The sequence below is a fragment of the Mustelus asterias genome, chromosome 3 (genome assembly GCF_964213995.1).
Source record: "Mustelus asterias chromosome 3, sMusAst1.hap1.1, whole genome shotgun sequence".
In the NCBI taxonomy this organism is placed as follows: domain Eukaryota; kingdom Metazoa; phylum Chordata; class Chondrichthyes; order Carcharhiniformes; family Triakidae; genus Mustelus; species Mustelus asterias.
In genome coordinates, this window is record NC_135803.1 from 105,522,916 (window position 1) to 105,544,586 (window position 21,671).

At 42.5% G+C, this 21,671-nt stretch overlaps 2 protein-coding genes across 3 annotated transcripts in view; one reads left to right on the forward strand and one right to left on the reverse strand.

The window, feature by feature from the left end:
- The window catches only part of LOC144491855 (F-actin-capping protein subunit alpha-2-like), a 41,348-nt gene extending 32,637 nt beyond the window's left edge, over positions 1-8,711 (forward strand). Inside the window, exons 8-10 of the mRNA XM_078210146.1 lie at positions 1,188-1,259; positions 2,277-2,339; positions 8,673-8,711. Coding sequence (XP_078066272.1) covers positions 1,188-1,259; positions 2,277-2,339; positions 8,673-8,711 — 174 coding nt within the window. The remainder of the gene's footprint in view (positions 1-1,187; positions 1,260-2,276; positions 2,340-8,672) is intronic.
- A 298-nt stretch (positions 8,712-9,009) lies between these two features.
- The window catches only part of LOC144491514 (acylamino-acid-releasing enzyme-like), a 61,896-nt gene continuing 49,234 nt past the window's right edge, over positions 9,010-21,671 (reverse strand). For both annotated transcript variants that reach the window (XM_078209422.1, XM_078209423.1), the window contains 4 exons: positions 17,753-17,943; positions 14,714-14,816; positions 13,478-13,584; positions 9,010-10,978 (listed from right to left, as the gene is read on the reverse strand). In XM_078209422.1, the coding sequence (XP_078065548.1) occupies positions 10,861-10,978; positions 13,478-13,584; positions 14,714-14,816; positions 17,753-17,943 (519 nt within the window). In that variant the 3' untranslated portion in view covers positions 9,010-10,860. The remainder of the gene's footprint in view (positions 10,979-13,477; positions 13,585-14,713; positions 14,817-17,752; positions 17,944-21,671) is intronic.

Here is a 21,671-nt window from a genome sequence, read left to right on the forward strand (position 1 = left end):
ATCTTATTTAATGACAGAACAGACTCAAAAGGGCTAAAAGTCCTGCTCCTGTTCCTATGCTCTTATCAAAGGCCTTCTTTCAAGGCATAATTTTCAAAGTCCAACCACCATCCCTTATTCACCATGTTCGAGTTCAATTCAAAAACATATGATCTTGCAGTGAGGTATTCTGTTTTAAATGCTAAGATGGCTTTTAAAATTCCCAGCTACTATTCAGTTGAACTACATTTTAAAACTTCATAGGTGCTTCTCTGAATCTTTCATCCATGTTTCAATAGGCTCTGCCTTTTATTGTTCTGTAACCTGCATCTTTTATCTACCAAAGGCTAAATGATAGTTGCAAGATATCCATTAATCGCTGACTAACAACCATTCCAGTAATAAGGAGATCCTAACTTGAATAACACTTTCTTCACTAATTCTAATAAAGCAGAAAAATAACAAACTTAACATATTAAACTGCAACCTAGCAAAGCAATGACAAGGAGAGTTGATTAATACACATAATTAATGCTACACGTGATAAATAACAGTACTGTTGACTATACATCTTGAGCAATGCATGATGCTACAGAAAGCTAGTTTACTATTTCATTAACAAATCATGGATTTAAAAGATTTTCCAGATCTCCCTTTACCTATATTCACCTTGTGGATGATGCTTGCAAAGTATTATTTCTCTCTGTACCATAGTTTTTAACATAACTAACTCGTGGGAGAGAATTGCGAGAAAATAATTTTGACGGCAATTCAATGTGACAGTGCAGGAATACAGGGTCAGTTTCCAATTCAATATTGGGTGGGATTTTCTGGCCACGCTCGCCCCAAGACTGGAAATTCCCATCTGAATTCAACAGACCTTTGCATGGTCTGTAGACTTTTCCCATGGCGGGTGGGATGGGAAAATTCCGCCCAATGAGTTCCAGATCCTCACCTCCCTACAGAGTTGCTGAATTCCCCCTAAGCGGAATGGCTGTCTCAGTGGAGGAGTCATCCTCAGCCCACTCGTTGGTCTTGTGCCAACAGGTTGATTGTTAATATTCATCAGAATGTGAAAGTCAATTATCTAACTGCTCTCTTAGTGAGGTAAATTTGTACGGAATATTGGCAAAGAGAAGAAATGGAAATGTTTATCCTTCTAAATAGTTTAAGCTTTTCAGTTTTCTTTCTAACTTTTCATTCCTCAGGCTCATTACTTTGAGGAGGGGAGCATCAATTTGAGCAATAATGTTGATGTGAAACAGAATCTCTCTCTAAAGGTAAGCAAAATATACATTACATGTAAAAGTGCACACATGTCATTTTACACATCAGTAAAAGATATGCTATGAAACAACTAGATATAAACCCTTGTGTCAAACTTGAGGGAATGGCTAGTGGAAAAGTGAATGGGTTTGGGGATGCAAGGAATTATTTTGAGATCATAACACTGAAAGAAGCTGTTCAGTTCAATTGTATCTGCACACAAGCAGCAGTCCTAATTCCACTTTCTTTCCATATCCCTTTATTCAACATTCCTTGAACCACCTATCTAACGTGTTGATTGATGTGGTCTCTGGTTCACTAACACTGGCAATGCATTTCACAGACTCATGACCCTCTATGAAAGAAAACCCAACTCTGAAATTTAATCTTAGATTAACATCCCTTTAATCACTAGAAACAGTTTAAGGTGTGTGCGTGTGCGAGGGAGGAGGGGGAGCAGGTGTAGAATAAAGGGTTAACTCTATCACTACTCCAATAATAGCCATTGAGCATGTACATAAAGAGCTACACCATAATAATATCACTCAGAAAAGAATCTAAGTGAGGAGCAGCTCTGACCTAATGTTCCGTAATTCTGTATATAGTTACATAAAAAACGGTACTTTGAAGAAAGGACCTTTGCCTCCAGCCACATCTCTTACTGACAGCAGGACACCCATCATCTTTCAAGACATCCCACAATAATGGGGGTAGGGGATGGGATTGGGCTTGCCAAGTGGAAATAAAACTGATTGTGGGAAAGTGGAAGGGAATCCAATGAAGACTCCCACTTTTCCTCCAACCGCCACTCCAAATGGTGGCACCTTATTCCACCAAAGAGAGAAGCATAAAGAGGTAAGGGGAGAGAAGCAGCAGAGAAAGATGGAAGCAGAAAAGGGAAAATTAACAAGATAAAGACACATGACAGATAAGTGTGTGGACATATTCTCTAACTCACTGTGTGATGCCATTGGAGGTTAACTAGTTGTCTTGCATTTCCATCTATCTCTAACTTTTCTTTCTCCCACCAGAATGAGTGTGAAGGAGCTGCAGAGTTTGTGAAAATAGTTGAAAATGCCGACACTGAATTCCAGGTAGCTCTTGACTGGTGTTTATTTAATATACACATAATATTTAGGTGGTCACTGGTGAAGCAGCATTTAACAAACAAAGCACATCCTATCTTGGCCTTCAAAGTGTTGTTTTGCAAAAACGGAACTTTAAGTGCGTCTGTGATCTGTTTATGTTACTTAACATTCACCAAGTAAAATAAGTTTCTTTATTACCCAGATGAATGAAACCAAGAAATAGGAAAATTAGGAATGGGGTGACAGAATTATTGCCCATCACTGCTCACCCACTTCATTGGGATCAGTAGTGACAAAAGCACATAGAGGCAGTCTTTATCAATACATCAATATTAGAAATTATATTACAATGGCCCTGTCTTTTTCAGTGCAGATAGTTATATCCTTAAAGAAGACAATTTCAACTGTGTTTTTACATGGCATATGCAGTTAATAGTGAACATTGTGTTCTGTCATACACTTCCCTACAGATCTTGCCTTCAGCCCACCCCTCTTGCAGCTTTTTGTAGTTTTAGACATTTAACATTTATAACATGGGCTAACTGCCAGCTGAGTGAAAAGACACAATGGTGATGTTAATAAAATGCTGCAGTTGCCAGCCTGTCTATAGCTAGGATTACAATCCCTACTAGGTAATAAATCATTGGATAATTCATTACAATAAAGAACTCAATCATGCAGGATGCCTTGTGCCGTAAATCTAGTATACATCTGTGAGCAGAATTTGTGTTCAGCTGCATCTAAAAATCGGCAAGAACCAAAACCTCCTTGCTGCCTATGCAGTACCGCATTCATCTGGCAGTGAAACCAATCGGTTCAGCTGCAGACAATAGTATTTATCCACCCCCCCCCCCCCCCCCCCGCCCCCCCACCCCACTTTCTCCAATTCTCCCTGAAAACAGGCCAGTTTCCACCTACATGGCCCTTCTCCTTGCATGAGCTATTCTGTAAATCATAAATCCCTACAGTACAGATTTGGCCCATTGAACCTGCACCAACAACAGTCCCACCCAGACCCTATCCGCGTAACCCAAAGTATTTATCCTCCTAGTAGATAAGATTTTTGAACAGTAAAGGAATTAAGGTTATGGTGAGCGGGTGGGTAAGTGGAGCTGAGTCCACAAAAAGGCTAGCCATGATCTTACTGAATGGCAGAGCAGGCTGGAAGGGCCCAGTTCATATGGTCTTATGTTCTAATCCCCCTGACATTCGGGAACAATTTAGCATGGCCAATCGACCTAACCCACACATCTTTTGACTATGGGAGGAAATCGGAGCACCCAGAGGAAACCAAGCAGACACCAGGGAGAATGTGCTAGCTCCACACAGTCACCCAAGGCCAGAATTGAATCCGGGTCCTTGGTGTTGTGAGGCAGCAGTGCTAATCACTGTGCCACCCACTGTCTGAGGATTCAACAAAAGGGCATCACAACTGAGGCTGTTGGGCCTCTCATAAATATATTTATTCACCTCCAAGTCTCTCACCTTCCTGACTTGGAAATTTTTAAAAAATATACTTTTCCAATTCAATCAAATCAAATCCAATTCAGAGTCTCAACAAAGAACAAAGAACAATACAGCACAGGAACAGGCCCTTCGGCCCTCCAAGCCCGCGCCGCTCCCCGGTCCAGGATTGAATCCTGAATCCAGGATCCCCGCCCAATTTTCCAGCCTATCTACATACCAATATCCTATCCACCGAGCTGTCCCTCACAGCTACGATGCTTTGTTCATTACAACCTATTAACTTACCCCCACCCCCCCATTCCAGACCATGTGATCTCCAGGGAGAGGCGAAAACCCAGAGTGAAAAACCCCAGGGCCAATATGGGGAAAAAAAATCTGGGAAATTCCTCTCCGACCCCCTGAGGCGATCGAAACGAGTCCAGGAGATCACAATGGCCCCGATCGGAAAATGCTTCCCAACCCTAGTCATTTCCACTTCCACGAACACCATATGAATTCCCTGCCCCCGAGACAGGTTCCCAACTATCCGCAGTCTCACTCTGTACTGGCACCAGCAAGATGATCATAGAATGAAGCCTTGAAACGAGAAACCAGGAACAATTAGCCCGCGCCGCTCCCTGGTCCAAACTAGACCACTCTTTTGTATCCCTCCATTCCCACTCCGTTCATATAGCTGTCTAGATAAGTCTTAAACGTTCCCAGTGTGTCCGCCTCCACCACCTTGCCCGGCAACACATTCCAGGCCCCCACGACCCTCTGTGTGAAATATGTCCTTCTGATATCTGTGTTAAACCTCCCCCCCTTCACCTTGAACCTATGACCCCTCGTGAACGTCACCACCGACCCAGGGAAAAGCTTCCCACCGTTCACCCTATCTATGCCTTTCATAATTTTATACACCTCAAGTAAGTCTCCCCTCATCCTCCGTCTTTCCAAGGAGAACAACCCCAGTTTCCCCAATCTCTCCTCATAACCAAGCCCCTCCATACCAGGCAACATCCTGGTAAACCTCCTCTGTACTCTCTCCAAAGCCTCCACGTCCTTCTGGTAGTGTGGCGACCAGAACTGGACGCAGTATTCCAAATGCGGCCGAACCAACGTTCTATACATCTGCAACATCAGACCCCAACTTTTATACTCTATGCCCCGTCCTATAAAGGCAAGCATGCCATATGCCTTCTTCACCACCTTCTCCACCTGTGACGTCACCTTCAAAGATCTGTGGACTTGCACACCCAGGTCCCTCTGCGTCTCTACACCCTTTATGGTTCTTCCATTTATCGTGTAGCTCCTCCCTACATTATTCCCACCAAAATGCATCACTTCGCATTCATCAGGATTGAACTCCATCTGCCATTTCCTTGCCCAAATTTCCAGCCTATCTATATCCTTCTGTAGCCTCTGACAATGTTCCTCACTATCTGCAAGTCCTGCCAGTTTTGTGTCGTCCGCAAACTTACTGATCACCCCAGTTACTCCTTCTTCCAGATCATTTATATAAATCACAAACAGCAGAGGTCCCAATACAGAGCCCTGCGGAACACCACTAGTCACAGGCCTCCAGCCGGAAAAAGACCCTTCCACTACCACCCTCTGTCTTCTATGACCAAGCCAGTTCTCCACCCATCTAGCCACCTCCCCCTTTATCCCATGGGATCCAACCTTTTTCACTAGCCTACCATGAGGGACTTTGTCAAATGCTTTACTAAAGTCCATATAGACAACATCCACGGCCCTTCCTTCGTCAACCATTTTAGTCACTTCTTCAAAAAACACCACCAGGTTTGTGAGGCATGACCTCCCTCTCACAAAACCATGTTGACTATCGTTAATGAGTTTATTCCTTTCTAAATGCGCATACATCCTATCTTTAAGAATCTTCTCCAACAACTTCCCCACCACGGACGTCAAGCTCACCGGCCTATAATTACCCGGGTTATCCTTCCTACCCTTCTTAAATAACGGGACCACATTGGCTATCCTCCAATCCTCTGGGACCTCACCTGTGTCCAGTGACGAGACAAAGATTTGCGTCAGAGGCCCAACGATTTCACCTCTCGTCTCCCTGAGCAGCCTTGGATAGATTCCATCAGGCCCTGGGGATTTGTCAGTCTTTATATTCTCTAACAAACCTAACACTTCCTCCTTTGTAATGGAGATTTTCTCCAACGGTTCAACACTCCCCTCCGAGACACTCCCAGTCAACACATCCCTCTCCCTTGTGAATACCGACGCAAAGTATTCATTTAGGATCTCCCCTACCTCTTTGGGCTCCAAGCATAGGTCCCCACTTTTGTCCCTGAGAGGTCCGATTTTTTCCCTAACAACCCTTTTGTTCCTAACGTATGAATAAAATGCCTTGGGATTCTCCTTAATCCTGTCTGCCAAGAACATTTCGTGACCCCTTTTTGCTCTTCTAATTCCCCGTTTGAGTATTTTCCTACTTTCATTATACTCCTCCAGAGCTCCCTCCGTTTTTAGCTGCTTGGACCTAACATACGCCTCTCTTTTCCTTTTGACCAGTCCCTCAATTTCCCTGGTTATCCACGGTTCTCTAATCCTACCCTTCCTATCCTTCTTTTTTACAGGCACATGCTTGTCCTGTAGCCCTAACAACCGTTCCTTAAAAGACTGCCACATACCAGATGTGGATTTACCCTCAAACAGCCTCTCCCAATCAAGAGCTGCCAATTTCTGCCTGATCCCAATAAAGTTAGCCTTCCCCCAATCCAACACCTTACCCTTGGGACACCACTCATCCTTTTCCATCACTATCCTAAAGCTAACAGAATTGTGGTCACTATTTGCCACATGTTCCCCAACCAAAACTTTGAAGACCTGACCGGGCTCATTCCCCAGCACCAGGTCCAGTATAGCCCCCTCTCTAGTTGGGCTGTCCACATATTGTTCCAACGAACCCTCCTGTACACATTTTACAAATGTCTCACCATCCAGAGTCCCTGCCCTCAGCGATTTCCAGTCTATACCAGGGAAATTGAAGTCTCCCACTACAACAACCCTATATTTCCTGCACCTATCCAGTATCTCCTGACATATCCATTCTTCCACTTCCCTTGGGCTGTTGGGGGGCCTGTAGTACACCCCCAACATAGTGACTGCGCCTTTCCTGTTTCTAAGCTCCACCCAGAGTGACTCGCTACACGACTCCTCCGAATTGTCCTCCCTCTGCACCGCTGTAATATGCTCTCCAACCAATACCGCTACTCCCCCACCTCTTTTGGCCCCTCCTCTGTCTCGCCTAAAACACTTGTACCCTGGAATATTCAGCTGCCAGTCCTGTCCCTCTTTCAACCAAGTCTCTGTCACTGCAACCACATCCAAATTCCTCGTGCGCATTAAGGCCCCAAGTTCGTCTGTTTTACCTGCTACGCTCCTTGCATTGAAGTATAAGCACTCCAGACCCCCAGGCTCAGTGAGGTCGTCCTCCCCCAGAGTGCTCTTCTTCTTTGCCAGCCTTGTCCCAGCCCCAAGCTCGTCCCCAGCCACCACACTTATAGACCTAATAGTTTGATCCCCACCCCCCTGCCATACTAGTTTAAACCCCCCCGAACTGCATTAGCAAAGCTCCCAGCCAGGATATTTGTGCCCTTCCAACTTAGTTGTGACCCCTCCCTCTTGTACAGGTGCCATCCTCTCCTGAAAACCTCCCATTGGTCTATGAAAATAAAGCCCTCCCTCCTGGACCAGTCCTTTAGCCAGGCATTCATTTGAACCAACTCCCTATTCTTATCCTCACTGGCACGAGGCATTGGGAGCAGCCCAGAGATGGCCACCCTAGTGACCCTACTTTTTAACCTATTTCCCAACTCCCTGAATTGCTCTCTTAGGACCCCCCTACTCTTCCTATCTACGTCATTTCCACCAATGTGTATAATGACATCCGTTTCTTTATCTTCCCCTTTTAAAATGCCTCCTATCCGCTCGGAGACATCCGTGACCCCAGCACCAGGTAGGCAGACTACCATCCTGGAGTCCCGTTCGCCCCCACAGAATCGCCTGTCTGTCCCTCTAACTGACGCATCCCCCACCACTATCGCTCTCCTAACCCCTCTCTTCCCTTTCCGGGCCACAGAGCCTGACTGTGTGCCAGTGACCTGGTCACTGTGTCTTACCCCTGGAGAGGCACACTCCTCCACACTATCTAAAACAATGTACCTGTTTTGGAGTGGGACAACCACAGGAGAACGTGCAGACTATATTAACAAGTTGAGACATTTCAGATCCAGGCTGACAAGACAGGGCAAGCGACCAAACCACCCTGTCCTGGGCCTGATCTACATGAGCCAAGCTGATTGGAGAAGGGGGAGGTTCCTCCTCCAAGACTTGGGCTCATTTGCATCTTAGCCAAAAGGCCGAGATGCCGCTTTTAAAAATTGCTTCATATGAAACACATGAAGCCTCAGCGTAACCTAATGACCTCAACCAAGTGCAGGCGATCCATACTACACTTGATCTTAGCCAAAAGACCGAGAAGCGACTATATTAACATTTCTGCATCATTACTGGGTCAAAATGCTGGAACTCCTTATTTAGCAGCACTGTACCAATACCTTCCCCACACTGACTGCAGCTGTTCAGGAAAGGTGGGCCAGCAACAGCTCCTCAAGGACAACTAGGGATGAGCAAAAAAAATGCCAGCCTTTCCAGCGACGCCCACAACCAGAGAAGGACTGAAAGTAATTACATCTGATGAAGTCGTTCTGGATGGCTGCCAGTCAAATTTGAGCCAGCTGACCAATTAGTATTAAAAATGCAAATTTCTGGAAATTCCTAGTATCTGCAAAAAGAAAAGGCAGGTGACAATGTTGCAGGTGTGCACCCTTTATGAATCTGTTATTCTTTCAATTTTAGCCAGTCAGCATTATCCAGGTGCTGAACAGCTCAAGCTAACTTGTTACAGTTTATATCTGACCCCATAGATTGGCTCCATCCTTCCTGACTGGCACATATCCTCCTAACAACAAGATTTGAAAATTAAAATTGGAAAAGGATCACGGTCTTTATGACAAAGCCTTTCTTAATTTGCCCAGAGAGGTAGGACACAGTGATATAAATGGATAGATGCACTGATTAACTCATTTGCAAGTAGCATCATCCAAGTGATGATGCACAAATCATCTCCTCCCCAAAGAAGTGCTTTGCTTCTTGAAGGCAGAAGCCCAACAAAGTATGAAAGCAATAACCTTGCCAAAAAGAGCAACTGTTTATTCACATACATTTGATAACTTCAGTTTTTCTTCACAGTTCCAAAAGTCCAAATAGCATCAAGAGGGACTGGAGCATCTCAACAACTTAAAACTGCGAGGCTTCCATTATTCAGATGCAGCTTTGATTTTTTTTATTAAGGCACATTATAGCTGAAAATCATTGTAGTTCATAGAATCCCTACGGTGCAGAAGGAGGCCATTCGGCCCATCTAGTCTGCACCGACCACCCAGGCCCTATTTCCGTAACCCCATATATTTACCCTGCTAATCCCCTGACACTAGGGTCAATTTAGCATGGCCAATCAATCTAACCCATACGTCTTTGGACTGTGGGGAGAAACCGGAAGAAACACACGCAGACATGGGGAGAACGTGCAAACTCCACAGACAGTGACCTGAGGCTGGAATTGAACCCAGGTCCCTGTTGCTGTGAGGCAGCAGTGCTAACCACTGTGCCACCATGCCGCTTTACCATTTTTGCATCATTACTGGGTCAAAGTGCTGGACAGCTTGAAACTTTGCAATGATAAAAGTGAAATATATTCTATTCTGAGCAGCAAACGAAAATCCTCTTCCTCTTGGTCTCCCTCCAGCTTGGCCTGATGGACAATTATCAAAAGCTGGATTCGCTGCTCAAGGGTCTTCGGCGCCAGTTGCCATTTACACACACGACGATTGACTGGAACAAAATCATCAATGCCAAGATTGTCAGAGAGATGGATCTGGCCCAGACAATGCAAGACTCTAAATTGGAACGTCCAAATTTTCATTGATATCTTTGATCGTTGACTCATAACATTATAGTAATTATAATGAAAAATTAAAGTGCATGAATAAAAATAAAAAATCTGATCTTATCTCCATTTACATTGTCCATGTGCAAGATACAACATCATACATTGAAAAAACATCTTTGTACAAAGGTCAGGAATCAACTGTGGAAAAACAAACTCTTTTCCAATGAGTTCTAACTTTAAGTACAGTCATCAGTTGTAATGCAGGTTAGAATTTCCACTGATTCAACACCATGCACTACATCTCGAGTTTTGGAAAACTGCTCTGTACTACATGAACGTAGCATGTTGATTGCGGTCAGTAAGGAAGAGTATTTTTATTCTGCAATCTAATCTGGGTCTTGAATATCGATGCTAATCTGATCCATTCATCCAAAATAGGGTGGTAACAGGATGAGTCAACCACAGTCAAAAACTTGACATAACATCTTTGAAACTTGCAGATTTATAAAGACAAGGGAGACCGTGCATTTATATAGCACCTTTAACATTCTCAAAATGTCCCAAAGTGTTTCACAGCCAATAAGTTTCATCTGAGGTTAATCACCGTTTGTAGGAAAACGTTGCAGACAACACATGCACAGCTAGGTCCCTCAAAATAGCAAATGATCAGATCATTTCTTTGCTGATTATGGCTGAGGGAGAAATGTTGGCAAGGACACAAGTAGAACTTCTTGATCATATTCAAATAATGGCTTGGGATAATTTCAATGCACCTGAATGGCTGATAAACCTCTATTTAACATTGCATGCAAAGAGGGCACCTCTAACAAAGCTCTACTCACACGCTATCACACAAATGTCAGCTTAGATTATCTGCTTGAATTCTAGAGTGGCATATAAATCCATAATCATTGTTTCAGAGGAAAGGGTGTTATCACTGAATTAATCTAATACTTGAAAGAATTTTATATCAAGGCACGGGGATGTGCAGCCTTACCATGCAGTGAAACAAAACCATTTGTTGACACCTTCGCATTGCTGACTAAAATTAGATGCACACACATTCAAATTGAGGTGAATTGTCTTCCAAACGTCTCAAGCTGCTTTAGTAATGTCCAACACAAAGTCAAACCACAAAGCAATATTCATGAACATATCAGCTTCAGTGCCAACTTTGGAGAGCGAGTGGCAGTCATCAGGATACCACAATAACCTGAGGAAAAAAGTTCAAGTATTTTATTTCTTGTGCAGAGGAACTCCTTTCAATTTCATATCTTTTTTGTTTTGGTGTGCCATCATTTTACAGGAGCTTGCCAATTGGACAATGCAGGATGCTTAAGAGCAGCCTCAGAGATGATCACCTTCTTTAAGGAAGCCCCTCATTTTGATTTTCAATCAGGGTTCTTATCCCAGTATAGTCAAGATCAGAAAATCCATGAGCAGAGAAGGGAGCTAAAGACACAAACCCATGAGGTAATAGTTCCCATCAAACTGAGCTGTGACTGAAGAGTACAACACAAACATACTGCTATACAAGGGGGATATTCTAACATATTTATCAGTTGAATATTTTCACAGATCCCATGTTAAAATGAGGTCTGAGAGTTAAAAATGCCCATGCTAACAAATACCTGGGATCTTGTACTCTCGTTAATCCCGAGAGAGGTTAAGATTGAGGATTTGGTCACATGTTATTCTTCACCTCATATAACATAGATAAGGAGAAAGTTTCATCAACAGGATCTTCCAATTATAAGACGATCATGGTACAACTTCACTACTCATATACCACCTTAAATTAAGATCCAAGTCCTTTACTTTGTAATGGCTAGTCAGTATCAGGAATTATTAACAGTCAATTGCAAACCAATGGTGCTTCTCTATGACGGCATTGACAAAGAACAGTTTGGGGTTTTATTTTTTTCCTTAGCACTTGATTGTGATTTAATGAGGCGCTTGTTCTTCAATAGGCCATTATGGATATAAATGACTGGAACCCCACTGCAAGCCTCAGAGATGATGAAATTTGCTCAGAGAGTAATGTCCTGGGTTCATTCAATGACATTTACATACTTTCACTGTGATGACACTTTTTACTTTCATCAGAATCCAAGCAATGTTTGTCCTTTGTAGATACATGGGATGTATAGTTATTGCAACAGTGAGTACAAAAATATCCGGCTGCTGCGTCTCTTGCCCTCCCCCATAGGCCATAAACTCAATAACTACAAATCTACAAAACTAATGTACTATTAGCACACCTGCCAGCATAAGAACACAAAGGAAATCAAATGTGTGATTCATTCATAAGATTTGATTGAACTCACTAATGCCATGCCCTTATCTGTATGCATGCTTAAAAAAGAGTTTATAAACAGTCTTTTGGCTCACCTATTCATGTTTCTTTAACTTTGAGTGGGCACGGAGGAAAAGAATGTGGGCTCAGCTCCAAGATGGGAGAGGTGGAAATACTAGCAGTCTGGGCATTTTATTTTAAAACAGGTCCCACTGACAGTGAAAACAAGATGTTTATCACAAAAAAATCTTGCTTGGTTTTAAATCCGAGGTGCTGGGCTATCAAAAATTCCAACCACAAAAGTGCATCCACTCGTAAGGCCCTTCTCAACACAGTCCTCATTTGTGGTTCCTCACCACTCAAACTATCATTGATCTTGAGTAATACAGAGAAAGACCCATTCTCGTTGCTGAGTGGACCAGTGTGCTCTACCGTAAGTTGCAAGGACACAGGCTCTTTTCTAATGATTAGTCCTGTGAGTTTCCAGGCTCAGCCAAACAGAGAGAATAGATTTCCCAAATTGGAAGAGGAACAAAATGAGATAGTGAACTGGTAACACCATAATCACACAATCCCTGATGGCTGGTTTATGAACAGTTTTAACTAAGGTTTGCCAAGTGTCACTTGACTAAACTCTACAAATGAAGTTACTCAACCTTTTGCTTGGTTGTGTAATAGTGGGACACAAATGAAGATCTAAAGTGTAGGAGGTATTAATTTAAAATAAGAATATAAAATGAAATTCACTGCAGTGCTGTCTCAGTCAGACCTTGTAGGGGTAAACTTCAATTTCACCAGAGGTACAAAATGGACTGCGGCAGATCAGTTGTGTGTTATAACTCCCACCCAATATTCCTCTTCATTACCTTCAATTGAAGTAACAATTGAGTGGGATAGATAACTGGTGACCAAGCCATTACTCCCTATTTTATGCCCCTGACCACACTGAATTTTACTATGCCTCTCCTCCTCTGACTAAACCCCTTGCTAAATCCTCATTGGAATGTAGCATGTATTAAAAATATAAACATGACGACTAAAAGTTGAGAGTTAATACAGGAATGATTAGTTGAATCACTTGTCACAAGATGGTTCATTAGGAAATAATTTTTCTATTGGACTTGTGAGATTATGACAACCTCCTGTGTACTGGATCACTCGAAGGGCTAAACATGTGGGCAAAGTGCTATTGGCTTTGGGCATTGATGGCTAGGGTTAATAGCTGGGCAAAATGTTCATAGACATTGGCTTAATGTGTGGGCAAAGCATTCATAGCTTTGGGTTTCCTGGCTGGTAAAAAGAGTCCATTGCTGCAGGTTTAAAATGAGGACAAGTCCTTTACCACCCTGTCAGCAGTTTTGTGAGCCCCAAGAACATCACATGTCCCACTATTTAACTTACTTGTACTGAACTTACCGCACAGGAATATGTCTGGCTCTTAGCGCACGGTAGAACTCAAGACCTTGTGTTGGATGAACGCGTTTGTCTTTTTCACCCAACATTATTAAAACTGAAGTTTTCACCTGAGAAAACAAATGTAATACATGTATTACATACCCCAAAGAGATACATAACTTCATTTAATAAGATTGAAATGCAATTCCCAGGAAGGAATTTCCTTTGACGCTAATTTTGCTCAAACCGAAAACCTAATGATTTCCCCCAAGCCGCACTGCCATCTGCTCTTTGGTCAAGTAATAAGGAGCCCTCAGTAGGAGAGATGCACAGAAGATGGTGACAAAGGATAAAGTAAATGTGATTTTATAGATAATTTAAATTGGCTTTGGTCCACATTGCACATTTTGATTTTCAGTCGAGTGCATGTGTGATGTTGCCTCAGGAGAAGCTATGTAGAAAATCAATCAAACTCGATCCTACTTCTAAATCTAGGATCATGGCCAGAGGTAGCTTAACTAAAAAAATACAGGAATATTTTAATGAATGTCTGTCAGTCAGTATGAGAATAACTATGATTTCAAAAGTGATGGAAAGATGACTATTGATGGCTTGCCCTCTCTGGGATTTTGTGTGTGGAATATGCTGCATCATTCACACACAATAATGGCCTCAAATTAACCTCCTGTTGCATACACCATCAAGTCTCCATTCGTCTGTCAATATGTAAAGATAAAGAGGTACCACCTTGGTTAGGCATTTATCCACAGAGTTCCATCTGTTTCATACAGATAAATGCTTACAGGTACAGTTAGCTTCCCCTATAATTCAAACAGCATTCACATCAATTGACACAGATTTAAAACTACCACATCATTTCACTTTGTCACCACATTTAGCTTGTTTGCAGGGTCCTGTTATCTTGCTGCCAGTAGTGTGAAAGAAGGACATGCATTCTTTTTCCCCTTCAGAACATGCCTTCTGTATATTTGGCTTGTTTTCCATGGATGGCCTATTTGTGATCAGTATCTCACTTTGTTAAAATTAGAGTTGGAGCAGGGTGGTGGGAGGGAGGAGGAGGGCGTAGTGGCTGGATGGTGTTTTAGGTTCAGTCACAGCCAGGCCACAGTGAGATAGCACACAGCAGCATCATGCCACAAACAAGGAAATCACTGAAACAAGCTGTACTCAGTTCTGATAAGGCTTGGATCCATGCTCTTGTATTATTTGCAACAAATACAACAGTTTACTTCTTACCTGAGATACATTAATGATAGGTGATTTGCTCAGCAGTGCTGTGAGCAGAGAGGGAGTCGGCAACTGGTCGGGGGCAAAATCAAAGCCAGCCTGCACCATGGTACTGTTGAGGAAAGCATAACAAGAATCACAACACTAGATTTAATCAGAATTTCCATTTTTTGGGGGATTTATTGTTCCATGCATTTTACACCAAAATCTTCCTGCACTGACAAATGGACTGACATATGAAGAAAGACTGGATCAACTGGGCTTGTACTCACTGGAATTTAGGAGAATGAGAGGGGATTCATAGAAATATATAAAATCCTGATGGGACTGGACAGGCTAGATGCAGGAAGAATGTTCCCGATGTTGGGGAAAGTCCAGAACTAAGAATAAGGGGTAAGCCATTCAGGACTGAGATGAGGAAGAACCTCTTCACTCAGAGAGTTGTGAACCTGTGGAATTCTCTACCACAGAAAGCTCTTGGGGCCAGTTCATTAGATAATGTTCAAGAGGAAGCTGGATGTGGCCCTTGTGGCTAAAGGAATCAAGGGGTATGAAGAGAAAGTAGGAATGGGATACTGAAAGTGCATGATCATATTGAATGGTGGTGCAGGCTTGAAGGGCTGAATGGCCTACTCCAGTACCTATTTTCTATGTTTATCAGGGTCAAACTGCCTGATTTAAATTTTAAACAATGCTGAGCAGTTAATTGTCAGCCAACTGGTGCATTGCCACGGCAACACCTCTACCTGTCTACTTGCCAACCAATCAGCACTTTCTTCTTTTACAATATAAATTGAAATTGTTGTTGCTCCCTTATATCAGGATTCTTGCAAAGTGTCCTGATGAGTGCAAGATGAAAAGCTTTGACATGTCTCTTTTTTTCAACAATACTTAAATTTTGTACTGTGACTGTGGTCTCGATTTGGAAACAATTTGATATTATGCCACTGTTGAGTTGGGGTGTTCATTGCTGCAGTGCACTGTGCCATTGTGCCACCAGTATGGTGGCTCTGAGCATAGCCAGGATTCAATTTAATAAAGTTACTGAACTGATACAGGAGTATTTCTGGAAAAATTAATCCCATCCACTTTTTAAAAAATGCACAGACAGTATTAGAGAACAGCATCTTGCACTGATTTGAAGTATTTAGGAAGAACAGTAGAAATGCAATCAACTAACAATAATGGAGTTGACAAAAGTGCTAGAAACTGAAGACATTCACCCCAGGCAAATTAAAGTTATTGTAATAATTGATTACAGACCCCTTTTCTCCAGGGAGTCCAGTATTCAATTATTAGAAAGCAATAGACATACTCAGTTGTGCAGAGCTTGGGAATTCTTTTGTGGTGTGCCATCGGTTGGAGTGATCTACATGGAAGTCAAATAGTGGTTTTCTGAGGCAATATTTGGCCTCATTTGAAGATTTTAAAGCTGCTTAATGAAACAAATCCAAACTCCCAATGGTTAATCTCTAAATGCGCCATAATGAAAGTCAACCACTGCAAGCCCTGCAAAGAGAAGATACTCTTTAGGGATGCCTTGGACAATATTTATTCCATTTGGGTTTGTGGATCAAATAACACACAGGTATGAGTTTCTCCAATTGGGTAATCATGCCTAAAGAAACATTGTAATGTTCATAATGTAATGGTCCCTATCCCTGAAGGAAGGGCTAAAGAGAAAGAAAGAGAAAAAAGGTATACCCCAAATGTCGCATCATTAATACTACCCTATCCAAAGTTAATCAAACAAGACATTTGTGTGTAGTTTCTTCTAAATTCTATGTTTGTTCAAGGTCTGTGCACCTAGTCCAAGTCAAATGGGCTGCTTACATCTAGATCAACTGTCTCTCATCACTGAAGACCTGCCCATTCCCAATGTCCTTAATGAAAAGTTCAGCTATGTAAATCTTCTTTGTAACTTGGAACCACAAGTTCCCAAATCATCCCTGTCATTCTACACCGGATCTCCTCAAATGCATCAATGTCCATTTGGGGATAGAAGATGAAAGGGAGTTCCATTGAAGAGTCATATTCCACACAAAATGTTACCTGTTTCTCTCTCCACAGATGCTGCCAGACCTGCTGAGTATTTGCAGCATTTCTGTTTGATTTTGTATTTTAAAATGAATGCTCTTCCCTTGCCATATGGACATGTCATGATTGGATGAACAAAGTTAAAATAATTTGGTTTTACACTAAAAGAGTTACAAAACATTTAAACATCCAAGCATACTTAACAAGACCTCAAATGATACAATGCATGGTAACAAATTTAAAGAAAACAATGTAAATTGAAAATATTTCAGTAAAATCATAACTTATGGTCTCAACAATCCAATATACAGTGGTTATAAATATAACAAGTCAATTAGGTGAGGAAATGCTTTAGCCACTATTTACTAGTGACAGGTTCATTTTCTTCTTGCATGTATGACAAAATAAAAGGACTTTTTGTACTTTTTTAAATTAAAGGTTTTCAATTTCATTCACATGCTAGTGGTGTTAACATTGAAGAGTTATAAGTCAGGTCAGATGCAGCCAGTTAAGCTTGCACTGCTCCAACAATTTACCTTAGCTTCAAAATGAGAACAGCACCAATGTGACATCTCCCTTATGATTCCATTGTGTTAGATTGCCAATTTAGGACAATTTAATGCTATGAGCGTACAACCATCTAAACTATGTTGTAACTTGTTTAAGTTCAATTCACAGAGGAAGCTCCTTAGATCCAACAGAAAGAGGCATTGGGCTGGAATGAAATCTCGGTCATGGAAGCGAAAGGTAGTGGCTGGAATTTTACCGCCCTCCCCACCATAGGAATCAAAGCAGGCGAGGGGCGGAACATGGAAAAGTCTGTTTGTCCTCAGGTTTGATTTTACGGTTTCGGGACAAGCGAGGCCGTAAAGTCCCACCCAGAGTCCTATTCATTACCAGAGCAGAAATCTCTTAAGGGACGCATCCTTTACTCCTGCCACCCCTGGAAACAAAATCTGAAGTATATTATTTTAAAACATGCTGAATACAGGAAGGAAAGCTTGCACTCACTGGTCAGGAATGTCTGTTGTCCCCAGCTTGGAAACCAGATTAATGACAGGATTCCTTGTCGCAAAGGCTTTGTAGAAACCAGGATATTGGCTGATCAGATGACAGCCAATCAAGCCTCCATGTGAGCCACCAATCAGCAACACCTTGTCAGAATCCACACACCCTTCTTTTAAAACACTTTCGACAGCATACTGAAATAGAAGTGAAGATTTTGGAGCAGCAGTACAAAAATGGACATTGTGCTGGAGAATTCACTCACTAGCAGCTCACTGTAATACTCCGCTCAAACTCTGATTGATGTGCATGGCTGATTTCTTTTGCAATTCTTCGAGAGGACAAGGTCTCTATCAACCAACCAAATACCTTTAGCCAAAGGTGTAAGTAACATTGAAGAGAGTTTCTTTTTGAATCTATGCAATTTTAATTCCCACATCCAAGCTGGAATTGTTGGTTTGTGAGCATTGCAATATTACATGATTTGGTTACAAGGCATTGGTTCTGGTTTCTTCGTAAAAGACTAAGCTTTTTTACAAGCAGATTGTGATCGAAGCCAGCATTGGTGGCGGCATGGTGGCACAGTGGTTAGCACTGCTGCCTCACAGAGCCAGAGATCCGAGTTCAATTCCGGCCTCAGGTGACAATCTTTGTGGAGTTTGCACATTCTCCCCGTGTCTGCGTGGATTCCCTCCGGCTGCTCCGGTTTCCTCCCACAGTCCAAAGATGTGTGGGTTAGATTGATTGGCTATGCTAAATTGCCCCTTTGTGTCCCAAGATGTGTAAATTAGGGGGGCTAGCAGGGTAAATACAGGGGTTATGGAGATAGGGACTGGGTGGCATTGTTGTCAGTGCAGGCTTGATGGGCCGAATGGCTTCCTTCTACACTGTAGGGATTCTATGATTCTACCAAAGAGCTTTATGCCAATTTCATTGTTAGTGCAGATGCTAAAGCTCTCCTCTCCACCCCATGTATTTGCATATTTTGATTTTAATAATCTACAATGTACTCAATTTTAAAGCTTAATTGCCAAATTAAGAACACCATAAAGGAAAAAGCATGACATCTGCAATGCATCTCACTGAAATTCTTTAAGTTTAAGTTTTTAATTGAAGTTTATTTATTAGTGTCACAAGTAGGCTTACATTAACACTTGTGGCCAAACGGGCCACCTAAAATGGCGATTTGTAAAGCACTCTGGGGCAAGAACTAAAACGACAGGCTGCAGCCTAAAAGACAGAGATAAACAGGCTGCAACTCAGACGGGTGAATACACAGGAAATAGGCCATCCCAAAGATAATGGGCACTTTCTGGTCAAACATACTTGTTTACCTTAACCCCTTACTTGGGAGGGAAGTATGTGACCTATGTGCCTCCAGCACCTACAGGCTTGGCCGTTGGGTACACATCCAGAGATCGGTGTGGCAGCACCTGATTGGACTCTTATCGATCAGGGTGATCAAGCCCTGATCGATTGATTGACAAGAATCAGGAGACCGCCCAGAATCACGAAACCAGGGAGGGATAAAACCTTCTGCACAACAGCAGCTCTCTCTCTGACCCCACAAATGAGCTACAACAACGGTGACCGTCACCAACAACAACCAGCACGAGGAGAGCCACCACACCCGAGAAGGAAGGAAGACCAGAGCCAGAGTGCCAGACCAGACCAAAGGACAAGACTACACAGAGGACGACTGAGACCAGCGCATAGATAAAGGCCAATATCTGCTTGGGTACTTGCCAGTCACACAAAGTTAAGTCAAGGTCTTGTATTGGACTTGAACTTTAGTATTTTCTGTAAGATAACTTATTGTTGATTGGGTGAGTGATTATTGATTGTGTGTTTTAAATAAATATTGGTTGTACTAACAAGAAGTCTACTTGCAATTCTTTGTCCATCGTATAAGGGTTAAAACAGACTGTGCGGCAGGCACAACACATTGCAATGAAGTTACTGTGAAAATCCCCTAGTCGCCACACTCCGGCGCCTGTTCAGGTACACTGAGGGAGAATTTAGCATGGCCAATGCACCTAACCAGCACGTCTTTCGAAGAAAACCGGAAACCCACACAGACACGAGAAGAATGTGCGGACTCCATACAGACAGTGACCCAAACCAGGAATTGAACCTGAGTCCCTGGCATTGTGAGGCAGCAGTGCTAACCACTGTGTCACCATGCAGCCCCTCTCCTTTAGATGTTGTAAAAGTTCATCGTTACTCTCCATGACCCTCCCCTCCAGAACTCACCAAAGTGGCCATTATTCATTTGCAAAGCTTGACAATGAGTGTTGATAGACAATTAAGTCATAAAGAGCTAGCCCAACCATGTTCTAAACTGATGCTCCTCAAGTATAGGTCCAACAGAAGTCAATAGATGGTGGTCAACCCACCAAGTGCTACTGTACCAGTCCTACAATTGCCTAGCGGATACAGAGGATCAAAAATGGGATCTTTCTAATCTGTATGGATGAGATAATCGCTGGATAAAGTATGAACTATCAAGAAGGCTTCTAATTTAGTAACCCCTGGGTTGATTGGACACACATTCACTTCACTTTCTGTACTGTCACTGCACAGTGGTCAGGAGTGGGAACTCCCGACCAGGGCATTAGGTCTCTCCTATAGCAGTCTCCCTGCAGTGCAACATGAGGTTAGCAAATATAGTTCAAACCTGAGACCTCAAGTAGAATCTATAACAACATGGCAGGAGAATGATATGTTCCTTTGTACATGCAAGAATCTAGTTTTAATGACCAAAGAATTGGCAGGAACAAATCAACTTGTGGTACAAATAAAATTTCAAGAAATATTCTCCAGCACTTGAATCTCAGTTAATCCACAGACTCCATTAATTTTTCAATAACCCCATGCAAAGGAAAGGTTGAAGACAATTAATTGGGTAGCAATTCTGTGAATTAGTTGCAAGTCGTCTGGAACAATAGCTGCTGTGTGTCAATCTCCTGGCATCCGGTGGGTTGACACATTCTAGAATTTAAATTCAAATTAACTGAAGATAATGTAATTGTACTACAGAATAAAACACATTGCTTGTGCCACACCACTCTAATTTGGAATTTAGACCACTCCCCTCTTATACCCACATGGTGGCTATAGGTGGACGGCACAGTGGCACAGTGGTTTGCACTGCTGCCTCACAGCTCCAGGGACTTGGGTTCGATTCCCAGCTTGGGTCACTGTCTGTGTGGAGTTTGCACATTCTCCCCGTGTCTGCGTGGGCTTCCTCCGGGTGCTCCGGTTTCCTCCCACAGTCCAAAGATGTGCAGGTTAGGTGCACTGGCTATGCTAAATTGCCCTTTAGTGTCCCTGGATGCATAGGTTAGAGGGATTAGTGGGTTAAATATGTGGGGTTACGGGGATAGGGCCTGGTGGGATTGTCGGTGCAGACCTGATGGGCCGAATGGCCTCCTTCTGCACTGTAAGGTTTCTATGATTTCTATGATGCAAATAAAATCTTATCTTACTGCCAATAGCTATACAGTCAACAACTAGAATTCTTGGAGCCAACTATTAATAGAAATGCTTGAGGAAGGAAAACAACAACGTTATCAGATATCCAGTCATATGATTGACTGGGAAATATCATGCTGGAAGGTACTGCACTCTTCAGATGCAGTGAAAAATGTTAGTCTGCTCTCTTACAATAACAGCCACTTACAGACAAGCCTTGGGCTCCATGCTTTCCATCTAATTCTTAAGAATTGTCGTGAGTGGTCTCTAAGCAGGCAATGAGCAAGCAAATGAAAATTTCTACTTCTCCTCATGGGGTGCAGGAGGGTAATACTCTTATAATGTTTCTGTTTAACTGTTAAATCATGGGAAAGGAGCTACAATTTGACAGACTGCACTTACATGTTGAACAACAATGCTACAAAGTAACACATGAATAAAGTAAAGTAAC